This window comes from Ursus americanus, chromosome 18, assembly GCF_024610735.1.
Source record: "Ursus americanus isolate L20-20 chromosome 18, mUrsAme1.1.p, whole genome shotgun sequence".
NCBI lineage: Eukaryota > Metazoa > Chordata > Mammalia > Carnivora > Ursidae > Ursus > Ursus americanus.
The window spans coordinates 18,984,151-19,011,545 of NC_142144.1; the positions used below are offsets into that span (position 1 = coordinate 18,984,151).

The following is a 27,395-nucleotide window of genomic DNA, read 5'->3' on the forward strand; positions in this document are numbered from 1 at the left end:
TGGAGCCCACCGCATCTCAACTCTTAGCTGGAGAAGTGGGGAGAGGGCTCGCAGTGCCCCCGTAGCTCCTCCCACCCCAACCCCCACTTTCACCCCTTTCTTCCCCTGGGCTGGACTGTTTCACCCCGTCTCCAGGCAACCGCCAGGCGCTAGGCGGGACGTCATTTCCTGAAGAGCCCGTAGGGGGGAGGGGGAGAGAGGGGGAGGGGCAGGGGGCGGGGCCAAGTCTGGGCAGGCGACGGCGACGGCGTCGGAACTCGCTGGAAGATCTGCCCCGGGCAGCTCAACAGTTCGCAAAGTGCCGGCTCGCGGCCGCGCGGCTCCGTCTGCGCCCAGGCGGCGCAGGAGCGCGGGGGTCCCGGGGCTGCTGCATCCCCGGACATGCCCCGCAGCCCCTGGCGGACGCCCGCGCGGTTCCACCCGCTGCGGTTCGGGGGGCTCTGGGACTAGAGCTCCCCCTACCCCAACTTATGACTTTGGGGTCCCCCAGCCCAAGAGGAACGGGCGGCCCGGCTGGGGGAGCCCCGGGCATGGTGTGACGGGGCGGTCCGCCTTGCTGCGCCCCCCACTCCAGACACCCGCCGTCTCTGTGCCCTCCAGAATGTAGCTGCTCTCTCCGCGTCTCTCCCCCCACCCCCCCGGACTCCAGCCGCAGTCTCCGCGACCTCCGGGCTCCAGCAGCCAACTCCTGGTCCCCCGGGACCCTGTCGCTGTCTCCGCTTTGCCTGGACTCCGGCCGCCGTCTCCTTGTCCTCCCGACTCCAGCCGCCGTCTTTGCACCCCTCGGACTCCAGGATCTCGACTCCTCCGTCTTTACGCGTCCGGGACTCCAGCGGCGGTCTCCGCGATCCCCCCGGGATTCTGCCACTGTTTCCTCGCCCCCCCCCCCCCCACGAAACACAGACTCCGGCAGCGGTCTCCGCGCTCCCCGGGCTCCGGCTGTCGCGCCGGTACCGGCGAGCGCAGCCGCTGCCCCTCCGCGCGCCCCACGTCCGTCCGGGCCTCGGCGGGGAGATGAACGCGCCGCTGGACGGCCTGTCGGTGAGCTCGTCCTCCACCGGCTCGCTGGGCTCGGCGGCCGGGGCGGGCGGCGGTGGGGGCGCGGGGCTGCGGCTGCTGTCTGCCAACGTGCGCCAGCTGCACCAGGCGCTGACGGCGCTGCTGAGCGAGGCGGAGCGGGAGCAGTTCACGCACTGCCTGAACGCGTACCACGCGCGCCGCAACGTCTTCGACCTGGTGCGCACCCTGCGCGTGCTGCTGGACAGCCCGGTCAAGCGGCGCCTGCTGCCCATGCTGCGTCTGGTCATCCCGCGCTCCGACCAGCTGCTCTTCGACCAGTACACCGCCGAGGGCCTCTACCTGCCCGCCACCACCCCCTACCGGCAGCCCGCCTGGGGCGGCCCCGACGGCGCGGGGCCGGGGGAGGTGCGCCTGGTGAGCCTGCGGCGCGCCAAGGCCCACGAGGGCTTGGGCTTCAGCATCCGCGGGGGCTCGGAGCATGGCGTGGGCATCTACGTGTCGCTGGTGGAGCCAGGCTCCCTGGCCGAGAAGGAAGGGCTGCGAGTCGGGGACCAGATTCTGCGTGTGAACGACAAATCCCTGGCCCGGGTGACCCACGCTGAGGCTGTCAAGGTAAGGCTGTGGTTTGGGGACGAGTACAGGACAGAGTGACAGGAGCTCTGCCTGTGTGTGTGTCCTTAAGGCAAATCTCCTAATCTTTCTGGGCCCCATTTTTCTTAAAAAAATGTTTCTTAAAGTCAGGAATATCTAGGTTTTGTTTTGTTTTGTTTTTTTTAGCAAATAGGTACCGGCAATGCGCACGAGGTGGTGGGCCAAACAGATTTGGACCCTGCTTTCGTGGGGGCATAAAGGCTAGCAGTGCGTGGGAGACAGACATTACCGGATACTCCGGCAAATGCGTGATTACAAAGTGTGAAAAGGCATAGGGATTCTTAGGGGCATTAAAAAAAAAAAAGGTAAGGTCTCCTCTTGGCTTAGGGTTAGTCATCAGTGGGTGGTCTCCGCTTCTGCTGTTGTTATTCTCGTTGTTCAGTCGGGTTTTGCCCCTGAAAGAAAGTTTTGTCAGCACCAGCGTGCCCCAGAGAGGCTGTGCTGGAGATCCACAGAGCTCCAACCTGACTCTGCTGTTCAGGTATCAGGCTGTGTATTCTGGGACCGACACTTTTCCTCTCCAAACCTCTGGATCTCCACTAGGAAAATGGGGCAACTGGACCTGCCAAGTGTCCCTAACCTTGTTGGAAGGAAGGCCCCTGCCTCAATGTCAGAAATAAATCCTCCAACCCCTTGAGAGTAGCTGCACTTTTTGTGTCTGTTAATTGAGAAAAATAACCTCATGACTGCAATCTCCTAGGGATTTAATCAAGCTGTTTAAAGCGGTTCCGTGTTTGCTAATCTCACGCCTAGGGCTGTTGAAAACCAGTTGGAGTCTGAGATGGATAGTGTTTGGTGTACATGTGGATTCGAGAATCCCTTGAAGGTGTTTACACACACACACACACACACACACACACACACACACACACTCTACCTTTGCCCACCTTTGTATAGGAAGTGAAGAATTTTGGGGGAGAAAACAGTGACCTACTCAGCTTGCGTGGGGTAAAGGCTTCCTCGGGGTTTAGGGTGCCCTGTGACCCAGCTTCTCACCACCACACCCTTTGCCCCTGCCTTTGGGTCCTCCTCAGTGCAGGTGACTGGGGCACCGGCTGAGGGCCTGCTGGCTGCTGGGAAGTAGTCAGGCAGCAGAGGTCCAGGGCTACTTCCTGTGTCCTCGTCGGTGACCCGTGGTCAGGTGTGTATCGAGCCCATTTCCTGACTGTTCACTTGGGGCACAACCATCTTCTCCCTGATTCTCGCTTTCCTTGTTTCGTTGCCAACCCTTCCGCCTGCTGCCCCTTGAAAATTTCAGACACTTCTCTGCTGTTTCTGGGCAAAGCCTGATGGGTTTATATTGTTCGGAGAGGGGAGGGTGTAGCAGACAAAGGCTCTTGGGGATTTCCATGCACCTGCCCTCCTCTCTGTCTCCTCTCCCCACATCAGTCTTTCCCCCTTCTCTGACATTCCATGTATTTATAAAGAAATAGTCCATTAGCCTTTGGCCCTAAAAGGTCTGGAGTTCCCAGATGATAAATTTATACGCAAAAGATACTTGATCCAGATGGTCAATTATAATTGTGGATTCAATTTTAGTGGCAATTTTTAAAGACTTGTGTAACTCACTCATCACAAGGTGACAGACTTGGAAAGGCCTCAGGTACCCTGGACTTTAAAAGCACGGGCCCTCCCGGCGGTCTGCATCCCAGTGTGGGGCGTGCCCAGAGGCTGGAGCTGCCGGGCTCTGAGCTAAACCTGAACTCTCGGTGGTGTGTTTCCTGAGCACCCAAAGGAGCAGAGCTGCCTTCGGATGTGTGCGGGAGCTCCGTGAGCGGAGCAGCCCCCTGGGTCCCTGACTATCGCTTTCCCCACGGAGGGGTCGGCAAAGGCAGAATGACCTCCTGCCTTGGGTGCCCCCCTTCCGGCCAACGCCAGACACAACCTGCCCGGAATGCACCCCTTTGGAACCTTCCGAAGCAACAGGCAAAATGAAAACTGCTTTGTGTCACCTTAACTCCGTGGGGAAAGGGGAACAGTTTAGAAGAACACCTGGGGCTGTTGACACGTCTCCACAAAGTTAAGGGCATTAAGTCCCCGAACCGCAAGCCAAGAGAGGCCCCAGCTTCTCTACTGGTTACAAACTACCCTTAAACCAGGATTTTCTCCACTTACAGCGCTGTAGGGCACTGCGTCAGAGATCTTATGGATTTTAACCGAACTTCCAGACTTTAGTCAAATACCACCAGTTTTTCTGCGCCATAGACCACACTGCATTCAGTACGAGACCTGTTTTCTTTCTCCTTCGGTGTTATTTTGTTTGTTAATTTATTCGTTTGTTTGTTTATTTCCTCCCCCAGCTTTCTGGAAGTAGAACCGGCAAATGAAAATTGTGTGTGATTAGGGTGTATGGTGCGATGATTTGTGCTAGTCGTCCATGATAAAAAGGTGACCACAGTCAAGCTAGTTATCCATCACCTCACAGAGTTATTTTATTTTTGTGGCAAGAACACTCGCTTAGCAAATTTCAAGCAAACAGTACAGAATTATCAATTGTCGTCACCATGCTGGGTCTTGGAGCCCCAGAACTTACTCATTTTGTAATTGAAAGTCTGTACCCTTTGACCAACATTTTCCTGTTTTCCTTCCCCCCTGGCCTCTGGCAACCACTGTTCTGCTCTTTGCTTCTGTGAATTAGACTTTTTTAGATTCCACGTAGAAGTGAGATCAGCTGGCATTTTTTTTATGGGTCTGGCTTATTTCACTTAGTATAACGTCCTCCAGGTTCATCCATGCTGTCGCGAAGGGCAGAATTTCCTTCCTTTTTTGTGTGGCCGAATAATATACCACTGCGCGCGCGTGCGTGTGTGTGTGTGTGTGTGTGTGTGTGTCCTTTTTCTGTTCATCTGTCAATATACACTTAGGTTGTTTCTGTGTTTTGGCTCTTGAGATGTGTTTTCAATCTTAAAACCTTTATTTTTCTCCTGCAGGTAGAAAGAGGGGGAAAAGATCCTTTGAGCATCCTGAAGGAGAGAGAGAGAGAGAGAGAGAGAGAGAGAGAGAGTGTGTGTGTGTGTGTGTGTGTGTTTGCATAATAAAAAGAAAATTAAATTTTAGGAATCAAGTTACTTAAGAGTTCATGAATCAGAGAGGGTCACCTCCTTCCAAGGAATAGAGAAGATTGAACATAGAAAGTTTTTTTTCCACTTCTCTCTCTCTTTCTCTCTCTCACAAATCAAGTATCCATTGTTGCTCAGAGCAGTTCAGCGAGGATTCTATTCCTCTCTCCAGGGGGCTCCCATCCTTCTCTTGAAGCCTATTTGCTAAATCATCAGTGACAGGTCCAGGTAAGGCAAGCCATTTACTATTTGCAATTACATTGAAATGTTTGATTTTTGAAAAATCTCTCTTGAATGAACAGGAGCCAAACTAATAATAAAAAAAAAAAAAGGAGACCTTTCGGAGGTTTTCAGCCAAAAAGCGTTGGTAAATTAGCCAGGAAGCCCACAGACCAGGGATGCTGCATTGGGCTCTGCCACATGTTGGCTGTGTGACCTTGGGCCAGTCACTGACCCTCTCTGTGCCCTCGGGTGGCTGGGCCAGCAGCTGCCCAGGGTCCCTTCCGGGCTCAGACAATCTGCGATTTGCTCAGTGTGTACTACCCAGAAGGCGTTTAGGGTGTCTAATCCGGTGTCTTCTTGTTCTTTTGGAATTGATTTCATTTAAGGCAGAGTTAGGAAAGTTGGCTGAGGATTGGGAGACGAGAATCTTGGCACACCTGTGTAGCCTCCTACTAATTCAGGAATTTGACGGGTTACACACTGAACTGATGAGAACTTGATTCCTCTCCCTCGACCCCAGAACACCAGCCCTGGTGCCGCTCCAGAGTAAATGAGAAGACGACCACAGGATTGTGGCATGCACAGCACTGCCCTGGGAGCGCTCAAAACGGCAGTCACTTACCCGCTTGCCCCCCGAATCCCTAATTCTGTGGGTGGCAGGCTGCGGGTAGCCGGGTGCTACTGGGATGTGTGTGTGGTTGTGTGTTTCATCTCGATAAAAATGAAATGGCTTCATTACAATCTCAGCATCCCCCCTGAACCCCCTGCCCTGGGTTCCTCCAAGGGGCATATTAGAATTTGAAATGTTCCAGAAGTTAAAAACGGCGGCCGGCCGTTTCATTTAATTAGCGTCATCACACCCTCCCCTTCTGCGTAATAACCCGCAAAGAAGCTGTCCATATTCAAATAAGTCATTGCATTTAGTCCAGCACATTCTAAACGACGCATTTGTCATTTTCCCATTGTACGTGGTTAGCTGAAGCCATTATAAATTATTACCACTTCTAACTTTGTATCTGGAAATGCAGCTTCTCCCCCTGGTGTTATTACTGTTTTCCAATTTGGAAGCCATGGGTAATGTGTTCCTGGGGACGCACAGACTTTCCTCTGTGGCTCTTCCTCTTTCTTGGGTCCTGTGGGTCTTGTCGGCAATGACGTGTTGAAAGCTCACTCGTAATGAACTCTGTTGAATAGATGTTTGCTTGCTGGATCCAGAGTGCAGTGAGAAGGTCCATTTCTTTAATTTAATCTTATTTATTTACATGGCCCAAGCTGATACTCAAGGTTTTAGACAATTACAGTGCCCAGGTAGGACAAAATCCTCTTGCAACGGGTTAGTTCTCCTTCAGATGAAGGAAGCGTTTTGTAGGCTGGAAGAGAATGCCGTTATCTTTTTTTTAGGAGTTAGGATATTATTATTAGAAGATTCCTGCCTCTTGGCTTTAAGCTGGACACGAACGACATACAGAATTACCCCAGCGCTAGCTGCTTGTTTTCCTGTCACCTCCCTCTTGCGACAGACCTGGCGTTGTTTATTACCTGCCATAGATTCATCATCTCGATGGGGCGGCAAAGATAAGTATGATCCTTTAACCCCCGACTAATTGGATTTTGTGTGTGTGGTTGCTTCCCACCTCTGCCATGCGGCACCCAGCCTGTATGCACCTGTCAAGTGCACGCCACCCCTCACACGCCTGTCTGCTCATGCGCCCAGCACATGTGCGTCTCCTCCGAGTCATAATCCGCCCCCCAACCCCCCCCTGCCCCGCCCTGCAAAGGGCTTTGCACTGAAGCAGGCGTCCATGGGGGATTAGGCTCCAACTGGCTTTCCAGCAAGGTTCTTTTATGACCTGGAAGAGCAGCATTTGGTCTCCACTGCTCAGGGACCCCAGACTAGTGCCCGGCAAGGACCAAAGAATTTGATTAGAAGGAATGACATTTAACGGCTCGAGGTGGTTGGAGGTTGAAATACAAATCTTTCAAAACCTATTCTTTTTTCTCCTTTTTTTTTTTTTTTAAAACCCCCGAGCAAGAATCGGATGTTAACAGGGAGCTCACACAGGCTTCTAATTGTGCCCCAGGGTGGGGGGCTGCTTTTTAGAGATTCCTGTGCTGCAGACATTTCATTTGACTTTTACGGCAAGGCAGGTGGCAAAGGGTGCCAAGAACAGGAATCAGACCATTTGTTTCCTGTGCACTCCTGGCGGCCGCTGCGGGAGGCAGCACCATGGGGCCAGTGCACTTGTGTTTGAACTTTGCTTTGCTAGAACGCTACCGGGAAGAGAGGAGGCTGGCGTCAGCGAGTGAGCACCCCCTCTGTGCCAGGTGCTTTCTCCTTCCCAGGGGAGGCGGGGAGGCCAGGAAGGTCAGGCTCCAGGAGGAGAAATTGACCAGCCCAGGGTCACCATGGGGATTTGAAGCGAAGTGGCCCTTCTGCCCTACCACGTGCCTGGAACCCAGCCCTAGCCGTTATGCAGCCAGCCTCCTGGAAGACAGAGCCAGGCCCCCCGCTGGAAGGCAAGCAGCCGTCGTACTTCGTGCCTGACATTTGGGAGCCTTTGAGGAACCATCCACAGACTTCATTTTATTAAGTGGGAGTCTGGAGCCCATGCATCAACGGCAGGTGGCATGTTTGAGCCCAGCCTGTCCTTGCGGGAGCCATTTATCCATGCAAGGTCTGAGCGGCACTTAGCGCCCCCAGGCCTGTGGCTGGTACTCAGAATTCAGAGACGAACGGTCGATGGCCCCTGCCCTTTGGGGAGTCACAGGGGTGGGGGGCACAGACCCACCTGGGGCCACAGGTCACCAAGGGTTTCAAGCGCTGTAACATCCACAGGCGTCCATATCCCTGCTACCCTTTCCCCAAAGCAGGCTCCCACACCATCCCCTTGTCCTGCTGTAATTTCCTTTAGCGCCGTGGCCACTACGAGAAGGACATGTCACCGTGTTCGTTTGTCGTGTGCCTTCCCCACTCCAGACAAGCTTCACGAAAACCAAGATTTGGTCTGCGTGCCTCCCTCACCTACCCCAGCACCTGGCACACAGTAGGTGCTTTAATAAATAAATTTTTGCCAAATGTATGGAAAGATCTTGCATCCAGTGCAGTGCTGGCGAGTTCAGGATTCCTTGGTTCCTCAGTGTGATATCCGAAGAAAATCCATGTAGTTGCAAGACAGTGGGTGATTGGAGAAAACAAAAAATCAAGGAATGCCATAGTCTCTAACGTATGCTTTACCGCGAAGCTGACGGTGTGGCTGTGAGCAGATCACGTGACATCTCTGGATGCCTCAGTCTTTGGAGCTGTGAAATGGGCATAGCCATATCCCCACTTGCCTTTCCCGGGGTGGGTATGGAATCGTATGACTTAGTAGGTACAAAAACATTTGGTAAATAGGAAACCCTATACGACTACTTCAGTGAAAGACCTTAAAACAAAAACAAAAACATGTGGTCTGTGCCTGGGTGGGCAAGAGCTTTTCCCATCCTCTGCGGCTCAGGCCACCCTACGAGAGCACTTTGGTTAGTTCATTTGTTGCTTTGCTCTTAATTTTAAAACCACATTCCCAGAAGTGGGTTATTTCTGCAGCCTGTGTCTGCGATTCCAAAATAGAATCATTTATGCATTCTGAAGCAATCAATGAACCAATTTTGGGTGAGATATATCTTCTGGCTTTTTGTTAAAAAAAAAAAAAAAAAAAACAGAAATAAAACCCAGCACTGTTCAGGTTTCAAGAAGCCCTAGCATTTCAGGTAGAGGCCAAGTTCCTGCTAATCACGCGTACGTTTAAAAGCTGCTTTATTCTTTACGGAGAATGCACAAGTGAATTTCTTTTTTCTCCTTTTCCAGCCCCAACCCCTTTACCTCCTTCCCCTTTGAGAATTTGTGTTCCTTCTGCTAAATTGGCTGTGGCTTTGCTTCAGTGGCAGCCAGTTTCGTAGTTATTTTTCCTCTCTACCTGAATTTTCGTCATCTCAGCATCCTCTCAACTTCGAATGCAAAGCAAATATTTCAGCCTCCCCTAAACCAGTCCCAAGATGTCTTCTTCACCAGATTCTAAAGCTGCAGGTTATGGGGAGGAACCCAGCAAAGGGGCAGCTAAAAGGGTGTTTCCAAGTACTCTAGAAATGGTGATGCAGAAATGTAGCTTGCCTGCGAATTAACAAGCTCCCAGGCAAGTCTCCCATCACACCGAGGTTTGGGGAGCACCGCCTTCCTTTGGGATTTGCCCCCATCCCCAGCATTTATCCACAGACAGACTTGACTGGAGAGGTGGACCCAGCCGGTCCGTCCACAGGTGCAAGGACAGCTGATAGGTTGGACAATCCAGGGAAGAGAGGTCGGTACCCAAGAGGTTAGAGATGGCTTTTGGAGATGGACCTGCGGTCATTTGACTGTGTTACTTGGCCGTGACCTTGAGCAGCTCCCTTAGCCTCTCTGTGCCGCAGACCGCCTCACCTTGAACTTGGCGCCTAGCCCACATGAACAGATTATGGTTGCTGTCGCACATGAAAAGTTTGAGAAATACGGCCACGGAGGCCCCACTGCAGGCATGGTGATGAAAAATGTTATCGACTGCATCCTTCTGGCTTTGAAAGTCTTCTGTTGTGCCTGCTTAGTCTAAAAAAAGAAAAAAAGGTGCCTTTGGAAGAAAAGACTGGGGCTCAGGGCCCTCTTGACGCATCGTAGCTGCTTGAATTGCAGAGTCATTTACTAAATGTGGTCAATATCCTCACATAGACAGAGTTTCTTTCAAAATGTAATTGCCCCCATTTGGGTTTTGGCATCTGCATTTTCTTTTGTTTTACAGTGATAATAAAGCCCGGGGATCGGGTGGAATTGTGTGTCCCGACCTCCCTTAAAAATGTGGGGCAGGTGCGTGGCTCAGAGAGCAGTGTGTGGCAGTGTGGTTCCCAGATCAGCTGCCTCTCTGTCCTTGTTCCCCAGCATCCTTCCCTGCTGGGCTCCTCAGGGGCCTTGATGAGAAGGGAGAGAAGGTGGCTGTTTTTCCAGAACCCATTAAAGCAATTAATGCAGGTTGAAAGTGGTGATTTGACAATATGGTATCTGTACTTTAAAAAAAACCAAACCCTGGAATATATTTGTACCACATCTGAAATGGTGTGTGAGGGTTCATTAAGAGGTTTCTGATTAAGAAAAGAGAAGAAAAGGGGTCCAGCTTTCAGAAACTCCCTTCCCATGCCGGTGCGGAAGCGGGGAAGTCTGGGGCAGGGTCTGCCTTCCTCCATTTCCATCCTCCGGGCCTGTGGAGGCTGTGGTGTCCTGCGGCGGGTCTGAGCCCAGAGGGACCTTCCTCCTTGCTCCATCTCTCCTGCTGCCTCCTCTTTCTCCTTAGGGGGCCCCAAGCCTATCCCAGCTTCTCCCAAATTCTCTTAAACCCTCTCCTCCCTCCACGAGTTCTTCCCACCCCTAGGGTTTAAGTCAAGATGTTCCATTTGTCCCCACATCCCTTCCTGTCTTCCTTGCTGTCTCTGAACAGGACCTGGGCCTCCTTTTAGTGTCTTTATTTATTTATTTTTTAATTTGTATTTTCAGCTCTTCCCCAGTATTAGGAAAAGCATTTATTTGCCTTGAAAGTCCTGGCTCCTTTCTGACCCTCTGAAAATACCTCATCCTCTTGCCCACAAATCGTGGACATTGCCCGAGTTAGTAACCTTGACCTGCTCTCCTCCCTACAGTCTCCCCACTGCGGACTGCACCAGCGTCCGGCCAGCTTAGACCCTCCAGGCCCGATCCCTCCCCAGCACATCCCAGACTACACTTCCCCCGTCCCTGCCATTGGAGGCCGAAGTGCAGCGGCCTTTTGGCTGTCTGTCTCCCTTCTTGCTTATCTGCCCACCAGTCCATTCAGAGTCCTGGAGGGAGGGCACGCTTTCGAAATTTGTCTCTCATCAAGCGCTGCCCTGCCCTGCACTGGAGCTGAGAGCCTTCAGGGCAGAAGCTGAGCTCCTGAACCTGGCGTTGAGGCTGCCCATGGTCTGATCCCCTTCTATCTGCAGACCGTCCTTTTCTCCGGCTGTTCCCCGAGTGCCATCCACACTTGACCAGACAGGCAGCATGCCCTCCTCTGAAAGGTGGCTCTGTGTCCCTGCATCTGTCGACAGCTGCGCCCCCGTGAGGCCAGCCCCCCCGTGGATCGTCCAGTCCACCATCTGCAGGAACCCCTCTCGTCTCCCCCAAGACTCCGTCAGCCTAGTGACCCTGCTTCACTTGTTGTGACACAGATTACACATCTCCGAGTGTTTCCTTGAATTGTTCTGTGGCCGGTAATAACTTCTGTATTGAGGGCTTACAGGAATCCCGATGGCATTCTCAGGACTTTCCGTGTATGAAGTCACTTGACCCTCACACTAGCCCAACAGGTTCAAAGTCGGTACCCCGCCTTTCTTGCTCCGTTGTGCAAAAAATCGCAAAGAGTTTGTCACTTGCCTGCTGTCACAAAGATGGAAAGTGGCAGAGCCAGGAATTAAAACCAAGTTTTGTTGACTTGAGGGGATGTGTCTGTCACTCCAATGCCAGAGAGAGGCGGCAGCCCGTGATGCCACAGCCTGGGCTCCCGAGCCAGGGGCTTTGTGTTCAAAGCCTGGCTCTCCCACTGTGCACCTGTGGGGCCTTGAACAAACTCCTTGACCTCTCTGATTCTCATGCCTCTTCGATAGCGTTGTCATGGGAATAATAGTCAGACGGTAGGCAAGTTTCTTAACTTCCCTATTCAATTTCCTCGTCTCTAAAACAGGGATACTGATGGCCATACAGGTGACCTTGAAAGCACTGGAGGCATGTATTGATTTGAATATTTCATGATTCCCTGCTATATTCACACAGCCGTGCTGGGGTCTTTTCCCTGCCAGATAAGACTCTTCGTGGTATAAAATATATAGCACCTGAGATGCTTCAAAGCTTGTAATACTGAGCCCACGAATAAATACGGCCCCCATGGACGGGCTTCTCTGTGCCACCAGGAGCTCTGCGAGGGCTTGTCGCAAATCTCCCCACCAACTCTTCGGCGCAGCCCCCCGGGGAGAGGAGGCCGAGCATTGGGAAGAGGAAGTGACCGAAGTGACCGGCCTCCAGTACACAGGGCGGAGGTGGCAGGGCTGGGATTTGAACTCGCGATCTTCTTGCCTCCGAACTGTGTGCGCATTGCCACCTTCTGGTGGGTGTGCAGCCTAGCACCGCGCTGGCCGGAGCCTTGTGTCAGTAAATGTACATTTCCTCTCCGATGTTTTTTTTCTTGATGGAAATGGCGTTGCAGCCAATTTGATCAGAAAACCCACGAGGGAGCAGACAGCCCGGGCCACGCCCCCCTGCCTTTTCCTGGGTGAGCTCTGGGCATCTTATTGACTAGACTTCAAGTACCGAGGCGGCACCGGGCACTGTTGGCCTTCCCCCCCCCCTTCTCCCTCTCTTATCTCTCTTGCCACGCCCCGGCCTTTGTCAGGATTGTACTTTGCGTGTAGTCTCTGGAAATTCCCTAAATAGATTAACCGTGACCTCAACTCCACCCCCATAAGGATAAACCCGTAACTTAGGAAATCGCTCATTGATTGGCGGAGGCGGGGAATCTGTTGTCTGTCTCCCGGGCCTGTATAAAGGGCCGGTGGTCGTCAACATCATTACAGAGTGGACAAAGGAAGGGCCATTTGGTGAGGAGCAGAGGAGTCCGCTTGCGCATTTAAAATAAAATGTGTGTGCGCGCGTGTGCGTTAATGACTCGAGAGAGATGGGCTCAATTTAGAGAACTCGGAAACCCCAGGAAAACACAAAGGAGAAAGACCCCCCCTCCCCAATCGTCGATGGTCTGCTCCGCCCAGAAATGATCACTGTTGACAATTTGCGTCTTTCCGTCCCCCATGTGCCTACGTATGTAAATTCCTACTGGGAATTTTCTACAGAACTGCTGTTCTGAACATAGTTTTTGAGCCTGTCTCACCAAACAGTGGATCCTAACTCTTTTCCGACCCTGATAAATGTTTCTAGGACATGGTTTTTCATGATGGCATCATGGCCAAGGGGCACATGATTTATTCGACTAATTTCTTCTTCTTGGACAGTTTGCTTTTTAAATGTGAGCCACATTGCTGCTTTAGACAATGTGTCCTGGCACATTAATCTGTAAGCATGTCTCTAAAAATTCCTTGGGCTGTCTTTCTAGAGGTGGCATTGGCTCTGGGCATAGGCAGATTTCTAAGGCTTGGGTAACTGTTGCCAGATTGTTCTTGGGGAAGAGTTTGCTATTTTATAGCCCCCTCTACCCATGTTAGTGGTGTGTGTGATGCTTCCCCCAGCCTTGCCAACACGGGATATTAGATTTCTTTTCCATTTTTGCTGATCTGATAGACAAAAAAGTATCCTATTTTAATTTGCATAATTTAAATAGTGAAGTTGAACTCTTTTGCATGTTTATTATTTCTGTAGCTGTATATACCTATAGTCAATGTGTAATAAATAGCATGTAGCAGAATGTTATATATATATATCATCTATAATACATTATTCTACGTGTGTTTGATATATATACATTTATTTATTTTTGATGTGTAACTTATTGATGTCCTATGCCCATTTAACCACAAGAGGGTTATATTTCCACGTCCTTGTGGATCTATCAACCTTTTTCTTTAAGAGATGGTTGTTGGGAGTAGCTGTTAGGTCGTTGATTGATCCACCTGGAATTCAGATCCTTCAGTCCGAGTTAAACTGGAGGCCTCTCCCTTGTTAACGGAATGCACAGAAAGTGATGAAGGACAGGAATGTTAAGTGTGCTCGAGGAGAATACACCCCATCTGTGTATCCACTCTTGGACCGAGAAGATGTTGATATATAATCAGATTTTTCTGATGGATGGCTGTGCCGTAAACACTGGTTCTAGATGACAACAGCTCCATTGGAAACCCATCGAGGCTCATCTTGAGCGATTATAGTTATGACTCCTCGAATCTTGTTAGTTCTTCCCAAAAGAAAAAAAAGACTAAAGAGACTGAATTTAAAAGATCATTTGTAAGGCAATTTACTTAAATTATAAGAGACTAAAAGCCAGGCTTAGTGGATAATTGAAGAATTGCATTAAAAAGGAATCAATATCTTTCTGGAATCTGCTCTGTCCTCATCTTCTGAGTTCTCTTGCAAAGGGATGGCCACTCTGTCACTGTCTTGCAAATTTCTCATAGCATTATCCCCAAGGACAACGTTTTCTTTCTCCCTTTGATCCTTCACGTTTTTTCCTTTTCCCACAGCCTTAACTCACCACGACATTTAGGAGCAAAGATACCAGAGATCAGGGGCTTTTAAAATGTCAGGCCCCTGTTCCAGCCTCTGGGATCCTGGTGTTCCCAGCACTGGAGCAAAGGCTTCCTTCTTTGTACCGAGCCTTTGGAGAAGGTCAAACTCATAAAGAAAGGACAGTGGAGGGAATGAAGAGTTGGTTTTTTGAAATCTACTTTGTAAGGCTCCAATTAAAGGCAAATTGAAACATTTAAAAAAAAAGACTCAAAAGAGGAACAGAAGATGTCGATTACTCCTCCATCCTAACTAGCGATCGTTTCTCTGCCCTGTCCCCTGGCGTTTGTTTCTGTGCGTTCGCAGTCCTTGGTGTTTGGATCGCCTGCTTCTGTTTATTTTTGCTTCATGCATATGTGGAGCTCCATCTCGGGGAAGGGGACTGCTCTGTGCTCCAAACTGGTTTCCCTGTGGATGTAGCCACTTAAAGGGGTGAGGTGGCCACAAAGAGCCAGAGCAGGAGGGCCACACGGTGGCAAGCTTTGCCCCAGATCCTGGCCTCCTGATGGGCACACGGCTGTCAGGGACACCAACATGAAGCCCCCGTTCTTTGAGACACAGTGAGTTCTCAGCATATCACTACCTGCTTACGTCAACATTCCAGTAGAATATAAACTAGCACTTTTTGGACTTTTATTTAAGGGGATGTTTTTAAATGACATGATTCTTAGACCAAAATCAGAAGCAGTAAAGTATTTCCGGGGAGTGGAAGGAGAGAGCAGGATGAGAAAGCAAGAGTTATTGCCCAAGCATCTATGAAAAATATCTCTGCCTCCAACTCCACATCTAAGGTGTCTGATCCTTGAGATGTACTTCGGCATTCATTCATTCGCTTGGCAGTTGTTTTCCTGAGCTCCTCCTATGTGATTGGTGTGATTTAACATCCTCTTCGAACTTTACATATCCTATTTACTTACTTGTTAATATATTTGTGATCAGTATTTCTTCCTACTTCAGAAATAATTGAGTGACTTAACCTAGAAAGTACATCACGAAAAAGGCACAGAGCTCAGAAACCATATTGGAAAGTGTGTATAGGTGTGTGTGTTGCCATTAATAGGAATTATAGTTCATATTTAAGTGGAGTTGTGAGCTTCCTAGCACCCGAGGCAAAAAGGGAAATTCGCATGGTTTAGATTGTACTAGAGAATTCAGTGGTATTTCAGGAGAGATAAAATTCTTTACTGGCAGTTTTTAAAAGGAAGGCAACCAATTTTAGGAGGAAGGCAATTTCAATCGCATTTCTTCATCGTCTCTCATTTTATGTCGAATTACCCACGATCTCTGGTCTTTCATATTTGTTGACACATCTGTGACCACAATAGAAATCCCCTGACTTCTCTATCTACTGAGAAGGATATAAGTAAAATAATCACTGTATACGTATGTTGAGATATGTACTTTCAGGGATAGGGAGCAGCACGTGCAAATAACTTGGAGCATTTGGTACTGTAAGGAAGGGCCAGTGGTAGGGACAGGAGATGAGGCTGGCCAGGCAGCAGGGCAGCCGCACAGGCCTGAGACACACTGCAAGGAGTTCACATTTTACATCAGAAGCCATGGGAGCATTTGGGCAGGGAGGGGACGGGGTCCACCTGCATTTTAAAAGAATGTCCTAGCTGCACAGCAGAGACTGATTTTAGAGGCTGGCAAGCTGTTGCCATCAGTGGTCCCTGTAAGAGGTAATTAACACAGATAAAAATGTGATGCAGAGGGAAGGAGCTCTGAAGACAGGGCTAATTTGGGCTTTACTTTCTCCTGACATTAAAATACGTCCCTGGGGCAGAGAGTCCACACCATTAATGTCTGTTCTTCTTCAAAGTGGGGCTGAATGGGGAGGGTCTTTCTAGCCCTTGTGGCTGAACCTAGCACCAGCTCAGGGTTCAAGAGCTCGGGGGGCGGGGGGAGGGGGCTCACCTGTTTACTGTCTGTAAGTCCTACGTCCCCTTTTCTGTGAGGCCAAGACAGAGGGTTGCCCTTGTGTATTGGAACCCCCTTTCATTGCTGGTGAAAGAAGCACGAGTTTGGAAAGGCCAAGATTCAAATCCAAGCCCTGCCTCTTACCCTCTTTCTAGAGTCTCTTGCCTCATCTGGGCAATGGGAAGAATAAAATGTGTGGTCATTTATATTAGCCGCCATGTGTTGGGCACCTGTTGGCCACCATCCCGAGTGCAAGACGCTGGGTGTACATTATCCTGTCAGTCCTCATTTTGTCCCCACAGTAACTCTCTAAGAGTAGGCTTTAGTAGCCCCATTTAACAGGTGGTAAAGCCGAGGCAACTTGTCTAAAGTCTCATAGGCAGGAAGAGATAGAACTTTGTTTGGGAATGGCTTTCTAGTGAATATACCTTTCACTGAAAAACTCTTGGGGGGGATCCTCACCCTAAGTAAGATACCTTTTAATTTGGTGCTTTGCAATTCTCTGATTTCCATGCAGTTGGAACATAGAGTCAAGGTTTGCCTACAACTAAGATTTCTGGAGCCCGTGGAAGAAGGTATAAAGGAGGGTGGATCCCTATACCTGAGTGAGCGTTGCTCTCGGAAAAGGCATTGGAAAGCCCCCACCCAGTCCCATCCACAGTGCTGTGGATGAGGGAATTAGGCCTTGTATAGGCACGGGTGTCATAGTGCTGCCCCCTGCAGGTGGTTATAGGAACTACAACGGGGGGACAAAGTTGCTTATGAAAAAAGATGCATTTTCTGCTGCCTTACGAATTCCACTTATCTCTGATCTAGAGAATTCGACCACGTGTGCGTCAAGATGCATGAAAAGGTATGCTATCGTAGCTTCGTTTGCAGTGACGAAAACCAAGAAACCATCTAAATGTCCGACAATAGAGGAGTGGGAATTCAGTGATGGGGGTGTGTCTCTGCCAGGGAGAGCGCCATAGCGCGCAAAGAAATGAACTGAATGCCATTGAACTGGTGAGCAAGGATCTTCAAAATGCATCTTTTTAGCTGGAAAAAACATGGTGATGAAAATGTGAAGTGTGAGTCAATTTATGTAAAGATCAGACAACAGTAGTTTTGTATATGTGCACCCACATATTTCTAAAATGCATAGAACATTCCGGAAGGACAGACAGTTGTTAACATGGATGGTGGGTTGAGACTTCTACTCTGGGTTCTCTATCATATTCATACTTAACCCTTTTGCAGCTCTTACCTGTGTTCCAGGCATTAAATGCTTTATGCAGATAAACTAATTTAATCCTCACAACCACCCTGTGATAGAATATTGCTCCTAACCCACCTTACGCCTGTGAAACTGGGGCTGGGACTAGTCACTTGCCCAAGGTTGCCGTTGGCAGGTGGCAGAGCTGGGATGGGAGTCTCAGTAGCCCGGCTCCAGAACTGTAGCTCCCAGCCACTCTTTTGCTTCTCTCACCAAATCCCACGTGCACCTGCGGTGTGTGTGCTCACATGAGTGTGGAGAAGCATGGGGCGCTGACCTAAGGCTGCCTGAGCCCTGGTCGAGGGCACTGATCTTTCTGCAGCCTCATTTGAACAGATTCCCTCGGAGCTGCCTGGCGTTTAGAAAGCTCAATAAATATCCTGTTGGGAGAGATTATAAAGAAAACAGAACATGCACCATGCCTCAAGGAACACATCTTGTAGTCTAGAGACAGGATGTATGAAGCTGATGCAGAGACTAGTATACATGGCAATGAAAACATAGAAGTGTGCTGGGTGCTCTTGGAGATGGAGAGTCAGTTGCAATCCAGGAAGGCTTCCTGCAGGTGGTGGGAATGGTCTGAATGTCAAAGGCAGGGCAGATGTGAGGAAGTGTGGATTAAAGGGAGGAAGGATGTTTTTGAAGATGAGGACATTGTAAGAGAGGCTAGAGTTGCTTCTGTATTTGTGTCCATGTAGATTAGAGCTTTAGAGAATTCTGGGGCTTGGGTTTGGGAGAAGGAGCTGGTAGACTCAGGAAGGAAATTCACATTTAGTACTATTGCGTGCGAGATGCTATATACTATACATAGGCAGTCTACATGATCTTTTTTTATTTGAGTTTGAATAACCTCTACACCCAACGTGGGGCTCGAACTCACAACCCCGAGATCAAGAGTTGCACGCTTCTCCAACTGAGCCAGCCGAGTGCCCCTAGGTTATCTTTTTTTTTTTTTTTAAAGATTATTTATTTATTTATTTGACAGAGACAGCCAGCGAGAGAGGGAACACAAGCAGGGGGAGTAGGATAGGAAGAAACAGGCTCCCAGCGGAGGAGCCTGATGCGGGGCTCGATCCCAGAATGCTGGGATCACGCCCTGAGCTGAAGGCAGACGCCCAACGACTGGGCCACCCAGGCGCCCTGCCCCTAGGTTATCTTAATAATGCTTACATCAGTTGCATTTTAAATGCAGAAACAGGCACAGAGAGGTTAGGTAATTTGCTGTGTCACACAGCAAGTCAACAGCAGAATCAGGATTGGTGCCCAGTAGGTCTGAGCCGGAAGCCCCTGCTGGGCAAGGCGGGGGGGGGGGGGGGGGGATCAGGAAGCGCATCCTCCTTTCCTCTCTTCGGGATCACTAACCTGAACCTGGGTCTCAGACGGGCTGAACATCTGTTCCTGAGAAGAGAAAACCTTGGCCCTCGAAGTTTGTGTCCTGAAATAAACTGGATGAGTCACCACGATGAGCCTTTCCCTGAGACTTCGGAATGCGCCCTTCGTGCACACCCCTGAGGACGGGAGCCTGGTAGTCCTGCGACCTCGTGGTCCACTGCACACTTGCGCTTCAGTGCGTGTTCTCGAACATAGGAGCATCCGTGCGTCTGCCGTGTGAACACGCAACGCCCCGCCCCCTTCACGCTCTGGCCGTCTCCCGTCGCTGTCTGTGCCCTCTGCGGAGCCGAGAATCCCGTCGCCTGGGCTGTGATTTGGGGGCTTGGTAGTCGGCTCTGAAGAGCTGAGTGAGGCAAATTTGCCTCCTGAGAGCATTAATCCAAGTAGCAAGTTATTAAGTTTGAAGACATACACATATAATTTACATTTCCATAATCATAACACGTTGCTGCGACAGTCCTCCGCCTGATGGCTGGTATCCGAGCCACGCCGTCTGCCGGGTCAGATCGAGACTTCAGGATCTGACTCCGTGGTACGCACGCAAGCCCTAGGTCAAGTTTTACCAGCTAACGCACGGTAACAAGCGTGGGAGCTTAGTGGTTTGATGACCGCTCCGCCTCCAGTGGGCTCTCCCCAGATCTCATGTTGTTTCCTTTCTAGCCACGGCCCCCTGAATTCTCCGGTGATAGGCACTGTGCCGTATAGGGCCCCTCTGCCTAAAGAGAGAGGGGAATTACAGTCTTCCTTCTACAGGAGAGAAGCAGATGAACAGAGAGGGTTAGTAACCTGTGTGAGGTGGCACAGCTCATAAGCAGTTGGGTCAGGAGACTGGCTGGTTGTGCGGGCTGCCACACAGGAGACAGGCAAGGGTGACAGTCACCAGCTTGCACAAGTAGAGCGCCCACGTTGCTTTAAGGTGGGTGTCGGATGTGGTTTTCCCCGCGCAGACAGCTGCCTGCAAGGAGCAGAGCCGAGCAGCCACGGTCCCATTGGAGGAATGTCCGTCTCCCCAGCTGTTGGGTCCCTGGGGAGGTCCGCGGCTGCCGGTGATAATGCTGAGTTGTGTGTGCCTCCTGCCGCACTTTGGATGCTCCGTCTGTCCTTCCAGTGTTGGTCCCTTCCGGCTGACAGGGAGCTTCGGAGTCCCCGGGCTCAGGATCTGGTTCGAGGACTTGTAGCAGCCTCAGCCCGCACACTCTTGAGAACGCACTCCCGGAGGGCTGCCTGGACCCCATCCCTGTGTATCCCAAAGCCCCTGATCTCTCTGCTGCCGTGACTCATGACGGTCCGGTGGGTAAATTCGGCCTTTCCTTCTAGATGGAGCCACTAACCAGAAGACACTGAAGTTTCCTATTGGGGCAGGACCTCAGCATTTAGTAAGTTCAAGCCGCTCGTTGCCGGTTGGCAAAACCGAGGCCCAGCGAGAGGAGGATGTAGCCCCGGGCCAGCCAGCGAGCCGGCGGCGCAGCGGGGACATGCCTGGGCCTCTGTTTCACAGCCAGAGTTCTTTCGGGTTTCCTCTGCCGCTTCAGCTGCGTGCTATCGGGAGGCTCGCTCTGGCCAGAGAAGCTGCTGGTTCTTCTGAGAAACGAATGGCCGAATGGTCAGGTGCACCTGAGGCACCCTGGCGCCCCAGTCTGGGGTGACCGTGCGTGTGCAGAGCTGGGGCAGGCCGAGCAGGGGAGCACGCGTCGGCCAGCTCTTTCTAGGAATTCACTTCTCTGTTCAAAGCCACTCTTTCAAAAAGCAAGTGGCTATTTGGAAAACTGGACACAAAAAAGCAGTAAGAAGACAGACACGAGCTTCTTGGACCCTCCTCGGCCTCCCTGTCTTCCCCACGTGACATACGCACGTATTAGCTGAAAAGGGGTGGGTGGAGCTGTTGGTGCTGTATCTCTCGGCCCCCGCACCCCTGCACCCCTGCACCCCGGCCGGATTCTGAGAGCCTGCTCTGGGGCAGCAAGTGCTGCTTCGGGAATCTTGGGTTTGTTCGGTTTGGGATGGTGATATTCTTGCTCTCCAGGACCCCACTGGAAGCCCCACATTTACCCAAAATGCCAACCTCAGAGTTCTAGGAGGGTCTCCACTTGAGCGGCTGTCAGATCTTCTGGCCCCTCAGTCTTGTGATGGGGAAGCCGACGTGCACAGGGGAGGGGGCTTGCCCAGGGCGGGCCTCCTGTGTGTCCTTGGCTGTGCTCTTCATCCTCATTCCCTCTCTGTCCCTTCCCACGTGGGGCTCCCACGGTCCCCTTCTGTAAGATACGGGAGGCGGGCAGCGCGTGGGAGACTCGGTGACCTCTCAGGCCCTCCCCAGCGCCCGCTCTCCGTGGTCTTCTCACTCACCTCCTCTCCGTTCTCAAGGTTGCTGCTGGCCTATTTATAGAACCAACCGGGAGAATTTGCTCTGGCCAGCAAGACAGAATACAAACCGCGCTCTCCGCCACCGCCTTCTTGTGTGACTGCTTGGACGAGGCTTTCCTGCACCCGGTTTCCCTTCTCAGTGCAGGCACTCCAGGAAGAGAGGCGAGCGGGCTCGGCTACCCGTTGAGCTCCTACTGTGTGCAAAGACTCCGGACCTCCTGCGAGTGGTCTCCTGGAACCCCCACCGCCCTGAGAAGGGGGTATTATTCTTTCACGGAGCTGCTTTGAGACGGGAAGCGCCGGCCCCGGGACTCACAACTCACAGGGGACAGAAGTACGGCTCACGTGCAGTTCTGCCTCCATCCACCGTTCCTGTTCTTTCTACTTGGTTCCTCTGCTCCTGATTCTGGCGTCGCCAGGCTTTTCTGAGACCTGCCAGGGGAAGCCGCGTCTCTCACCGGCTGCAGGTGCCACGAGGATGTGCCCACTTGCTCTCCCCAGGCCCGGCACACAGTAGGCCCTCAAGTCAACCGTTGTCGAGTGAATGGCGGGGCTCAGGCTTACAATCTGTCGAGGGAGGGAGCAGGGAAGAAGCAGGCCAGTGGGACCGGCCTCCAGCCAGCAGTGCCCTCACGGAAGAGGGAGCCCTGGGCCCGGAAGAGGGGTCAGAAGGCACAGGGTGGGGGGGCCTCACAGGTTTCTTAAGGCTGCTCCTGCCCTGCGGCCCCCTTCCCTGTTGGCTCCCCCAGAGGCCTGCTTGCTCGCTGGCCTCTCCATCCTGCCCCTCAAACTTCACACAGATGTTCTCTTCCCAGCTGTCCTACCAGGGGGAGTCCCGGGGACTTGCCAAAAGAGCACCAGTTCTCCCTCTGCTCATCTTCTCAGAAATCTTCTGTAAAAGCAGCTTTTGGAGAGCTGCCATATTCTCATTGTCCTTCCACTGGGGACTGGCATTTAGCTGTAGAATCGAGGGGCCGACACTTCCCGGCTTACCCTTCCTCCTCCGGGAGAGGCTCAGACCTCCAGCCGGGGCTCCCCACTGTGGGGGGAAGCTCTTCCCTTGGCTCCTTTTGTCTGTCCAAAGTACTAGGGAGTCAGGGGAATGCAGTCCAGGGCACATCCGGGCAAGCCTGGGGGACTCAGAGAGCTAGGTCCTCCCCTCCCCCCTTTTGAGGCATATTCTTGTTTTCTGAAGCTAAAAGCAGTGTATCCTCATTCTGGAATGTTTGGAAAATATTGACAAACAGGAAGAACAAAATAATAGTCACGCATAAACCTGCCACCCAGAGAGAGGCCCTGTTGGCCTGTTGGCACATCACGCCCCAGCTTTGTTTTGTTTTGTTCTTTTCTGGGTGATTTTTATCTTAACGTCACTGAGATCGTACTGGAAGATACGATTTACATCCTTTTGACCCCACCGCACAGTACAGCATATCACAGACCCGCGGCGTTACGTACTCCTCGTAATCGGTTATAAATGTGATTTTAACGGCAGCGTGGGCTTTGTGTGGGCAGGCTCCAGCCCCCCCAGTTGCAGGATTTGCTATGAATCCTCGCGCTAAGTGACTGTCCCTCGATAAACGGCGTCATTTCAGCTCCAGGTGCCCTGGAGGAAAGTGATGTGGCCAAGCTCCGCGTCCACCCCGGGCAGAAACTTTGGGCTCACCTCTCCTCGCAGGGCTTCCGTCCCCAGGCTGGAAAACACAGAATAACTCAAAATCAGTTGGTATGGAAAAGGAACCCCACACCCCCAGGGTAGGCAGGCGATTTCCATCTATTTCTTCATCTGAATCATGGACCTCTCCCAACGAGATTGGATTCCATGAGGATTTCAGGAGGAGACGAAGCATGCCAGGTGCAGAGCAGAGGGTGTGACACAGACAGGCTCTTTATAAATGTCCGGCTATCATTATCAGTCATTTCAGCTCTTGACTCTCTTGTCGGGGTCACTAAGGCCACCCCCGGGTTCTGCGAGGGCTCACAGGTTCGGTGTATAGCTGTACTTGTGGCTAAGACTGATGAGGCGAGGGGCGCCTGGGTGGCTCAGTCGGTTAAGCATCTGCCTTCATCTCAGGTCATGATCCCAGGGTGCTGGGATCGAGTTCCGCATCGGGCTCCCTGCTTGGTGGGGAGTCTGCTTCTCCCTCTCCCTCTGCCCCGCGCCCCTTGTGCTCTCACGCTCTTTCTCTCTCAAATAAATAAAATCTTAAAAAAAAGATTTATGATAGCAAAAGAATACCCAGCAAAATGAGCACAGGGAACGGGTGCAGGGGGCAATGTGTGTAGGAAACCAGACACAAGCTTCTGAGTCTCCCTTTGCTGCAGGATGAGCCCAGGATAAGCTGGGAAATGTTGTCCACCAGGGATGCTCCTTCGAGAATTAGTGCCAGGGTTTTTATTGGGGTCTGGTCACATAGGTCTCCTCCGCCTGGACCTACATTCCAGACCCCCACATAGTTTGCACAAGGAACCGAGGCACGGTAAGCCACCCTTCCCAATCAGGGAATGGGAGGAGCACTCAGAATCCAGGCTCCCAGATGGCAGCCAAGCAGGCCTTCCTATAAGGATGCGGTCTGAGGCCTGCTGTGTTAACTCTTCTCTGCACGGCTGTGCCGAGAGGTCATATTTCTTATGTTTGGACCACTTCAAGATTGGGATGGGCAGGATGTCCTTGTTTCCATAGGACAAAAATTGAGGCCTAGAGAAAATAAAAGGCGGGGGAGGGGGGACTCAGGGGCTGGCCTGAGAGAAGTAAGTTCTGGGTACTGGGAGGGTAGTCCCTGCTAATCCCTGTATCCCCCCCCCCTTCTTTCTCTCTAGGCTCTGAAGGGCTCGAAGAAGCTGGTGCTGTCCGTGTACTCAGCGGGGCGTGTCCCTGGGGGCTATGTCGCCAACCACATCTACACCTGGGTGGACCCCCAGGGCCGCAGCATCTCCCCGCCCTCAGGCCTGCCCCAGGCCCACGGCGGCACCCTGAGGCAGCGCGAGGGGGACTCAAGGAGCACCCTGCATCTCCTGCAAAGCGGGGATGAGAAAAAGGTGAGCTGCCGGGCCTTGGCCTCGGCAGGCCGGTGAAGGGCAGGAGGCTGGCGGGGGAGGCTGGTCCCCCAAGACCCCATTCTCCCTGCCAGACCCGAACAGGGACGCTTCTTAGGGGCTAGACAAAGGGGCTGGGTTCTTTTGGGGTACTGTCCTTCTCTCAAGGCCCTACCGAAGGGTTTCATCTTGTTTTCTTTTCTTTTTGACCCATGCAACGTATATTCTGATACAGGCTAAGATCCTGCAACCAAAGAGCCCAAAGACTATGACTTAAATAAGAGCATTTATTTCTCTCTGACCCAGAGCAGAGGAGACAAAGGGGGCTGGAGTGACAGCTGTGCTCCGTATTACTCTGGGGCCCACCCTCACCCCCATCAATATTCCCTGGGCTCTTGCCCCTTCTGATGGTTTAAGCTGTGCCACACCAGGTCCCCATTCTAGCCCCTGGAGTGCAAAAGGGAGGAGAGACAGCTCAGAGCTCCTCTTTAAATTCAACATGATTCAACTTCTCCGTGGTCCAGACCCAGGCGCACGGCCGCATGTAGCGGCCCGGACTCCGGGCTCCGCAGGGAACCGCTGCAGCTGTGTGTGTCCTGGGTTGTCAAGAACAGGCACAGGTGCTGGTCACCTTGTAGCAAGTGAGAATTGACCGGTGTGGGCAGTTCCAGAACCGAAGCAGCGGAGCTCAGGGTGCGCCTCCCAGGGGAAAGGGATTTCCACCTGTCAGCTCTCTGCCTCTTTCCAGGGCTGGGCGCTTTGGTGGCCAGAACCACCAACACTGGAGCGGGTGGCAGCAGGCTTGTGGTCGCCCGAAGGCCGGGGGGGGGGCATCAAAGCCCTCCACCCCTCATATCGTGACTTTCAGTTAAAAAAAAAAAAAGAGCGAGAGCGAGAGACCGGGAGATGCTTCCCCCGAGTTTTGAAGTGTTGCCGCAGGTGCTGTTTGCCTTGCACCCCGTGGTTGCTCCGGAGCCCAGATAGTGTAAGTCCTGCCCACGGCTCTCCCGGTGTTTTAGGACCTCGACTCCGGCACCGACAGCCCCGAGGCCCCGTGGCTTGGGGCTCCGGGCCAAGGCCTGTCGTCTGGAGACTCTTGCTCGGCTCTCCTTTCCCGGCCGTTTAGCGTGCTTCGTGCTCTTTGCACAGACGTCAGTCTGCAGGCAGCGGCTTCAGTGCTGGGCGAGAAGTGCAGGGAGCCCGTTGGCAGACCGCCCAGCATTCTTTGTGGGGGCAGCGCTGGGGGGGGGCGCAGAGGTGGGCTAGGACCCCCTCCCCGCCAGGCGATCCGTGTTGCTTCGCAGCAGGTCTCGAGCCAGCACGGCTGCCTGAGGTGCGGAGTCATTTTCAAGGCCAACCTTCCAGGGTTGGGCAGGGAACTGGCTTTATCTTTCCCTCGAGCCTCTTCCCTGCATGAGGCGTGGTGCTGATGGGTGCTGGGCACGGTGCTTACAACATCTTGGTGAATCGTCACCGCCGCCCAGCGGGGTAGCTGCCCTCGTCCACATTTCAAAGCCCAGGAATCCGAGAGAGACTCAGGGCACTGTGGCCACTAGGACCCTTTCCACGGGTCACCCCGGTCACCCCGTACTTAGTACTTAGTGAGCACCTGTAGTGCGCTGGACGCTGTGATGGGAGGGAGGAATAGAGAAATGGACAAGAGAGGTGAGGTCCTGCTGTGGAGAAGCTTCTGGTGAGTTTGGAGGTCACGGGAGGAGTGAGACCATAATCCAGAAAGGAGCACGAGTGAGCAGGATCATTAAGGTGGTGAAGAGTGATGGAAGGAAGTAAAATCCGGAGACAGGTGGAGGGTGATGGAGAGGGAGGCATTGCTTCAGATGAGGTGGTCAGGGAGGGCGTCTCTGAGGAGATGACTTCTGAGCTGAGACCTGGGAAGGAAGAAGGAGTTGCCATGCACTCTGGGGGCTGAAAAATCCCAGGCAGCAAGGACAGCATGTGCAAAGGCCCTGAGGTGGGAACCAGCTCATGTCCTCAAGGCTTAGCAAGAAGGGCCCTGTGGCTGGAACTGAATGGGTGGGAGGGCTGGGAGGAGATAAGGTGCCCTCTAGGAGTCTTAGAATAACTTATGTAGGAATATGGAAGGAAGAGGCTTAGAGAATTGTGCTCCAGAGAGGACCAGAGACCTCAGGAGGCAGGAAATCCCTTGGACCACACCAGCATGGCCTTCACAGATCTCACAGCTCCAGATAAGCTTCTGCCCTCTCTTCTGTTCTTCTTCCTGCTGGATGCAGCCTGGAAACCCCCATTTCCTGTTGTGAGGGGTGTGGGGAAATCTCCCTGGGGCCTGCACTTCTGTTCCCTGGGCCTGGAGCTTGGTGGGCCCTGACTCTCTTCTCTCTGTTGTCCTGGAATTGTCTAATATTCCAAGTCACCACGACCAGACTCCCAGGCTTCCCATGCCAACCTTCAACACTCCTATCCCAACTCCAGTGGACACACACCTTCTAGGGACAGAGTGCCCAGGGCAGTAGTGATGGAAACATCATCACACATCGCAAAACGACTTGGGAAAAGCACCCGACGCTGTCCACTGAAGCTGGTCCTAGCGTTGCTGCCGTTGCTAGGAACGCTGTTCTCCACGCTGAAGGGCGGGAGCCATCCCGTGCGGCTGAAGGAAGGAACAGAAGGGAAGAACGATGTAACTCTCTGGGAATCAGACCCAGCTGCTCTCAAGTTACGGTCACGTCCTCAGAGGCGAAGAGGGACAGGGTGCAGCACGGCTCACTGCTCTGGGTCTCAGTCTGGATTGCCCCTCAGCCTCCACAGATGCAACTGGAATAAACATCATTGTGGGGGGTTACGCGGGATAGCGTCAGTATGACAGGGAGGGTGAGACACCAGAGCCGGGCTGCCTGGATTCAAATCCCCGCTCCGCCGCTTGCCCACTGTGTGACCTTGGACAAGTGGCATAACTGCTCTGAGCCTCGGTCTCCTCTGCAAACTGGAGACAATGGTAGGGACCACTCTCCCCACCACTAAGTGCCGCGGCGGTATGGTTGTTGGTTCTGTGCCCTGCTACACTCGCAGTGCCTGGATCAGTGCCTGGCACAGCATAGGCGCTCAGTATTTATTACATGAGTGACTGAACTAAAACGAAAGCACCTTGCCAACAGCCCGGGGCGTGGTAGCAGCTCAGTAAATGCTTGCTGGGTGTGAATCC

At 52.3% G+C, this 27,395-nt stretch overlaps 1 protein-coding gene across 5 annotated transcripts in view; it reads left to right on the forward strand.

Moving 5' to 3' along the window:
• The first annotated feature begins 225 nt into the window (after nucleotides 1–225).
• WHRN (whirlin) overlaps nucleotides 226–27,395 on the forward strand; it is an 86,942-nt gene continuing 59,772 nt past the window's right edge. For 4 of the 5 annotated variants that reach the window (XM_045791089.2, XM_045791090.2, XM_045791091.2 and 1 more), the window contains exons 1-2: nucleotides 226–1,632; nucleotides 23,999–24,217. In XM_045791089.2, the coding sequence (XP_045647045.2) occupies nucleotides 1,015–1,632; nucleotides 23,999–24,217 (837 nt within the window). In that variant the 5' untranslated portion in view covers nucleotides 226–1,014. The remainder of the gene's footprint in view (nucleotides 1,633–23,998; nucleotides 24,218–27,395) is intronic. The other variant, XM_087869430.1, reaches the window with a different exon arrangement.